Raw genomic sequence first — 7,293 nt, 5'->3', positions numbered from 1 at the left:
ACTTGAACAAGACCCTTAACCTTCAATTGCTCATGTTGTACTCAGTCAGAATTGTAAGTCGCCTTGGATAAAAGTGTCAGCTAAATGCCATAAATGTAATGAATGGTGTTATTACAAAGGTCTTCACTAGACAAAAATATCTCCCAGTTTATGTATGCCCTCAGCTGTGACCAGGGCTCGAGTCAGCCGGTGCTTCTCGGAGTTATTTTTAGGATTTGATGCCAAAGTGTCACTAGATCAGTCAAAGAGCTGCATTGCAGATCTGAGACTGGCTGAACCAGTAGAGAAGACTCCCCACCCTTCAATACAAGCACTGTGTGTCCTGTTGCAGACGAGGAGAACAGTCGTCACGTGGTGGTGAACTGTGGCGAAGCTCTGCTGAAGAACAACACGTACTGGCCACTGGTCAGTGACTTCATCAACATCCTCTCCCACCAAAGCGTGGCCAAGCGCTTCCTGGAGGACCACGCCCTGCTTCTGCTGTGGATGAACTTTGTCTCTTTCTTTCAAGGTCAGTCTTGTCACCATGGCAACCAAAGGTGGTAGCAGTGTAGGGCTGAAGGTGCTGTGAGACAAGGGCGTGGCCCGTGAGCTGCCCATGAAGTGCTGCGAGACGAGGATGTAGCTTGCAAGCCATCCGTGAGGCGCCGTGAGCCCACAAGCCGCTTCTGTTCCTGCTTGGCACTTGTTGAGGGACGGTTTGCCGGTGTAACGCTGTTCTCTCACTCGCTTATTGCCTATTGTAGCCTGGTGTGTGTCTAGCCTTCACATCTGCTGCAGCGTGCTGTTACCAGGACTACAGGGTTTAACTTTTTCTTCTTTTTTTTTCCTCTCATTTTGACGGACTCCCTCTCGCCCCTCCCTGGGGTGGGTGTGTGTGTGTGCGGGTGGGTGGGTGTGGGTGTGTGTGCTCCGCAGGGATGAACCTCAATAAGAGGGAGCTGAACGAGCATGTGGAGTTTGAGTCGCAAACGTACTATGCCGCCTTCGCCGCTGAACTGGAGGCCTGCGCCCAGCCCATGTGGGGGCTACTCACGCACTGCAAAGTCAAAGTAAGCCACCACCCACTGCTGCTACAACCAGGCCAAAAGAAATATTAACCTTCCTGTTGCCAGAGATGCCCCCGACAACACCCTCAAGACATGCCAACAGCAACCCGGTCCAAAGGTTTCCAAATGCTAAGTCATTTACTGCTGTAATAATCCAGTTGTCCGTATTGTGGTCGGTTTTGCTTGGCACGTGGTGTACTCGGAGTCGGAGCGGAGGCCAAGCGTGGCAGAGTCGTACCGTGTTTCGCGTTCCTTCGGTGTGACTGAGAGTGGGTTTCACGTTGACAGGAAACACAAGAGTACACAAAGACGGTTGTGCGCTACTGCCTGGAGACTCTACAGATGTGGTTCGATGCCATTGGGTTTGTGGATGAGGTACGATCCCTGCTCTCTGGCAGGAAATGGTATTGGCTGTGGCTTGTAAACCTCTTTGGTTTGCAAGTGGTCCAGCAATATTGATCCTCTCCTTTTACCCTCTGTTCCAACAGCCTGCCCCCAATCAAGTAACGTTTCATTTGCCCCTTCACCGCTATTACGCCATGTTCCTCAGCAAGGTAACTGAAAACACAACACTCTCACACGGCTGCCGCTAAGAGAGGGATTCCTCACAAGATGGCTTTGCCTGGGTTGAAGCATGAATTTTATTCATGCGGTCAGTTACTAAAGAGGGGCTTCTCGAGCTCAAAGCTTACTTTTAAAGGGCTTTTGCTTGGCTGCGACATCCATTAACTCTTAGGGAGATAAAAAAAGTGCAGTGTTATCCTAAATTTGCTCTGTTTAACTGGGAAAGCGTTGGCGTTCCATAGAGAAGCTTGTGTGACTTGTGTTCCTGGTTTGGTCCAGGCGGTGAAGTGTCAGGCACTGGACTTGGACAGTCTGCTCCCTGACCAGGAAATGCTAATGAAGATTATGGTTCATCCTCTCCAGATACAGGTAACCAACACCTTACGTTAGGATTACAGCTACAGCTATTCTCACAGGGAGTGGGAGGGTGTGTCTACTCTCTTCTCACTCACACACACTCACACACAGACACCAGACACACACACTCGTATATGGGGTATATATATAAGGGACATTTCCACCTGTCTCAGCAGGAGAGTTTTTAGTACAGATGGCTTAGAATTGCGGATTTGCTGACGTATCGGCCCATAGTTGCAGATCAGGCAAATGCAAATTAGTCTCCAAGAGTAGAGCTCAGTGCCTCTGTCTCGTTTTAAAATTTGTTCGTTCTGTATTTAGTGTTCTGCTGTATTCAGTAGTTTTCTCATCATCATTAAGTGCAATGGTATGGGGTTAAAGTTGATAATGCTGTATTATATCAGACTCCGGTAATTCCATTATGTAGTACAATGATGGTCTATGATTCTTTGAAAGTGTCCAGTAACTGTGTGCACGTGTGCCTCTGTCTGTCTGTCTCTTTGTATGTAAGGCATGCCTGTCTGAGATACACAGTAATATGTGGGTAAGGAACGGACTGCAGATTAAAGGCCAAGCCATGACGTACGTCCAGTCCCACTTCTGCAACTCTATGATCGACCCTGACATTTTCCTCCTCCAGGTGCGCCTGTGTTTCACTCTCAGAGATGCCCTAGTGCTGTTCCTTTTCTCACGCCCACACACACACTACACCCTGCTCCCACTGCTGCTCAGCAACACCTCATCACGCAGCACTCATCGTCGATAATTCAAACGTCAAGGTGGCGGGCGGGTGCGGAGCTTGTAGGGAACAGCTCCAAACTCGGGACGAGCCACCTACAGGTCTAGGCGAAGCTCACTCTCTGAGTCCGCTGTGTTTTCCAGGTGTGTGCGTCCCGCCTAGATCCAGACTACTTCATCTCCTCGGTGTTCGAGAGGTACGGATCCGACGGAACAACCACAACAGCAGGGTTTTTGGTACGCTCCAGAGCCGGCCCGTTCCATCTATAGGCTGACGGCTGTTTCCCTGTGGCAGGTTTAAAGTGGTGGACCTGCTGACGATGGCTTCACAGCACCAGAACTCTGTGCTGGAGGCAGAGCAAGAGCGGCCCATGCTGGAGGGAGCCCTCACCTTCCTGGTCGTACTGTGTAGCCTCCGCGTACACCTGGGTGGGCTTGCGCGCTCTCTCTCTGGCAGTGGGGGGGGATTTTGGTTAGCTTCGTTAATATGTGCTCTCCCTCTCTCTCTCTCTCTCTCTCTCAGGTATGACGGATGATGAGATTCTGAGGGCAGAGATGGTGTCCCAGCTGTGTATGAATGACCGCACCCACAGCTCCCTTTTAGATCTCGTACCCTTTACTGCCCCTGAGCAGCATGGGAGACAGAGTTCGTACATAATTGCTTCGTATAAGGGGCTGATTGTGTCCTGGATGTTCACTGAGCTTGTTTGTTGGGGACAGGCCAGTGATGTTTCATCGCAACACTGCGATGGTGGTTTGTTCTTCTTACTCTCCCAGATCCCTCGCAGATACCGCGGTTATCCTTAACAGACTTTCCAGATTCCAGAGAACCCCAACCCCAAGAGCGGGATCGTCCCTGGCAGCTGTAGCTTTGAGGAGATGCTGTCTGCTGTGGCAGACTTTAAAGCCCCTGTCTTTGAGCCAGGGGGTTCCATGCAGCAGGGCATGTACACCCCGAAAGGTCAGCGACCCCGCCCCGGGGTCACCTTTGCTGTTCGCCGCCTGCGATGTGAACGCGTGGATGGTGCTCAAAGCTATCATCTTTTATTCCTCTTGGGCGCTGGTAGAATTCGTGTGGAATTCCATGACGTTGTTCTAGTTAAGGGTGGGGACGTCGGGTGGATTTAGGGTTAGTAGTGTTTGACCAAAAACTCACCTTAATCCTTAGGCTGAGCACAAAGTCTGCTAGTTTCATTCACTGATCTCTAATCAGTGAATGGGTAGGGTGTGGGTGGGTGGGTGTGTGATATATCCTGAGCTCCGCCTCGTCATGATTTCACTAATGACCCAAACCTTTAGCTGTGGGTTTTTTTTTCACCACACGATGGCAGTCTTGAGCCGGTCCTGGGAGTCTACGCGTCTGTTCAGTTCCCTGCATGACGGGTGGATGACGTGATGGCATCATATGTGGGGCATTTTCTCTTGTTACAAAATACATAAAAGTGCCAGTAGAATTGTTCAATATTGCAAAACGGCACTATTTATTTAAAAGAAAAGTATTCTCCATTCCACTGATGTCTGTATCGCCACAATGAATTGCTGCTTGCTGTTCATGTCTAGACGTATTGACGTTTTTTCCTCGAGTCTTGCCACGTGGAGGCAGACTGCCACGATAAGTGTCCTTCCTCAAGAGGTCAGTGCTACTCAGTGATGGCGTCTCCTAAGCTGTGTGTGATTCATGTTGTGTGTCGTGTGGTTTCTCCAGCTGAGGTGTGGGAGAAGGAGTTTGACCCCATCATGGTCATCTTGCGTACAGTTTACCGGCGAGATGTCCAGTCAGCGATGGACAGATACTCCGCATTGTACGTCACGCTCACGAGGCCTCTTCTAAACTGTCCTCACACGCACACCACACCTGCACTCGCTCAATCGCGCATCTCGTTGTTCGGTACTAACCGGCGGTTTCACTTTAAGAAGAGCCTGTTTTTGCCTCCCAGTCTGCTTGACTGTTCAGTCGAGTTCTAGAGACTCGTAATGAAACAGGACGCGTTTTAACTAACCAAACTCCTGGATGTCCTGAAATGACTTGGCGAGGACACAAACGTGTTCACCTCTGACCCCAAGGAGTTTCATGTACGGTCGTGGAAAAGGGGAAGTATTTCCAGGTTTAAGAGCCCAGGGTTACTCATGTTCTCTGGCCGTGTGTGTGTGTGTGTGTGTGTGTGTGTGTGTGTGTGTGTGTGTGTGTGTGTGTGTGTCTTGCGTGCTGCCCGGGGTACACCCAAGACCCCCTCCAATTAGAGCCAAGGCAGCAGAGATCAATATATCAAGTCTAATAGACTAGGAAAGGCCCTGCTATACTAAACTCTGGTGCTTCCTGGAGACAAATGGGGAGGCCCAGGTCCAGGAGCGAGGTTAATACCCTGCAGCTCTGGGCGGGACGGGACCTCTCCAAATGCATCGTGACGTCCTGCTCTGTGCCGCCAGCATACGGTTCCTCCGCTGTGACTGCAGGTCAGACCTCAAGCCTCACCTGCTTTTCCAGATGTAATGGCTGGAAGCAGAGGTGTCCTGTCCATCAAACTGTGCTTTCTCCATCACAAATATACTTTGACATCAGCATGTTAAACTTCCTTTTAGGCTTTCAGGTAAACACTTTGTAGGTATTGGGTTTATGTTTAATTGGGTTTAAAGATGAATGACAGTGGTACCACACAACTCTCTTTGATGTGGCTTTGGTCTGTGTAATCATGATGATAGTTTATAATTTGTAATCTGGGTCTGTGTACTGTACTGTCATGGAGTACCTCCAGAGAGGGGTCAACAGAATCGATCCTTCCATTAAACGTATCGCAGCTCTGTTAAGAGTAGTTCATCTCAGATTATCTTGCTCTCATGCTTAAAATGTATATAAATTATTTTTGTATATTATTTATTAGATTTGCTTATATTTAGAGCCCATGTTGTGGGGTGCCTGTTGCCTCTTGCTGTGGTTTGTGAGCGCTGGGTCTTCTCTGTCCCCCGTGTACAGCTTGAAGCAGTCGGGCATTCACGCCGGTAACCCCTGGCCTCCCTATAAGGAGCGGACGGCCCTGCACCCGTGCTACAGAGGCCTAGTGCGACTGCTGCATTGCAAGACCCTGCACATTGTCATCTTCACCCTGCTGTACAAGGTACCCGCACACAGTGACCTTATATAAGCGCCGAGGAAGTTAATGGAAACGTAGCTTCGCATTGTATGCGATTTCTTATAAATCATGTTTTGGAAGCCCTCCCATCAACCCCTACCCTGTGTGCTTGTCCAGATCTGGATGGACCACCAGAACATGTCGGAGCACGTGTTGTGTATGGTGCTGTACTTGGTGGAGCTGGGCTTGGACAACCACGCGCAGGACGACAAGGACGATGAAGTGAGAGTCTTGTCTGGCCTGGTTTGAGCTTTGAGAGATCCTCAAACTTTTAACCCGAGCTCAGGTTACGAAGGGTCCTACCAGCTGCCACGCGCACACCTAACGCCTTCGTACACTTTCTCCGCCGGTATGGGATAAGGGTACATTCAGTGCATGCACGGTACTCTCAGGGCACCTTTTACGAAGAGATGACTTTAAACATGTCTGGTCAGCCTTTTGAAATGACCTTCCCAAAGCTTCTGTGTGTCCAGCTCCTCTCATAAGACCACTTCTGGCTCTGCGGTCCGGACACGGGCCCGTCTTAGTCCCTGAGCTGTAATGATCTAGTGTCCCTATGTAGTGCCTTTCTCAGTGCCCGAGCGCTGTGCTGTTTTCCCGCAGGAGCCGTGCGTCGAGGAGCACTGTCACGACAGCTGGTTCCCCGGCACCAGCCTGCTGTCCAACCTGCACCACGTCATTAACTTCGTGCGGGTGCGCGTGCCCGAGACCGCTCCCGAGGTGGAACGCAAGAGGGAAAGGGAGACCCCACCCAGCACTAGCGCCGCCGCCTCCGGCCCCGGCCAGGTGAGAGAGCTGGTCTTCCGCCCGGTCAAGTCTCGCCAAGTCTCAGCCAGTTTAAAAGCGCCGTCCATGCTCGGGATGAGTGTGTAGGGTGATCTCTTGAACCTGCGTTGTGTCTGACCCTGCTGTTGCACACTTTCACTCCACAGAGCTCCAGAAGGCTGTCAGGGAATTGGAGAGAGGTAGATGGGAATTGACTGGCTGGGGTGGGGTGGTGCTCGGGGGGTTGATCGGAATTGTTCGGAAAGGCTACAGGATGACTGGAGTCAGATCGGCTCTGCCTGGGAATGGGATGTTTTGTTGAGCGGATCGCACGCGGAGTTGAGCGTTCCTGGGCGTGTTGCGGAGATGTCCCCACTGCACCTTCCGCGTGGCGAGTGCTACATTTCCCCCCCTGTGCTTTGCTGCTCTGAGAAGCAATAAAAGTTCTACATAGTGTAATAAACACACATGCTGTGTGTCACCTGCTGTGTCAGGATGTACAGGAGCGGTAGCACACGTCACGTGAGGGGTTCCTTCCCCTGTCCGTGTTCCCGACTACGTTAGTTTGCATAACTGCTAAGGTTGGTCTTGCTTGCGTGGGCCTTATACAGTGGAGGCCTTTAGTGCCCCTTGCGCTGTGGCAAACTAATTATGTGTTTAACGTTGAACAAACGGTTTGTTTATTTATTTGG

General features: G+C 50.8%; 1 protein-coding gene across 2 annotated transcripts in view; it reads left to right on the top strand.

Annotated features, from left to right (window-relative positions):
* Positions 1–7,293, top strand: part of ubr3 (ubiquitin protein ligase E3 component n-recognin 3) — a 44,140-nt gene that overhangs the window by 13,326 nt on the left and 23,521 nt on the right. Inside the window, exons 23-24 of one of the 2 annotated variants that reach the window (XM_035522975.1) lie at positions 6,558–6,622; positions 6,769–6,801. The exons of the other annotated variant lie outside the window; for it this stretch is intronic. Of the exons in view, the coding sequence (XP_035378868.1) occupies positions 6,558–6,622; positions 6,769–6,801 (98 nt within the window). The remainder of the gene's footprint in view (positions 1–6,557; positions 6,623–6,768; positions 6,802–7,293) is intronic. 2 annotated transcript variants of the gene reach the window in all.

This window comes from Electrophorus electricus, chromosome 2 (assembly GCF_013358815.1).
Source record: "Electrophorus electricus isolate fEleEle1 chromosome 2, fEleEle1.pri, whole genome shotgun sequence".
Classification (NCBI taxonomy): domain Eukaryota; kingdom Metazoa; phylum Chordata; class Actinopteri; order Gymnotiformes; family Gymnotidae; genus Electrophorus; species Electrophorus electricus.
The sequence above is the reverse complement of the archived record's forward strand: the minus strand, read 5'-3'. Positions and strand labels throughout refer to the sequence as shown.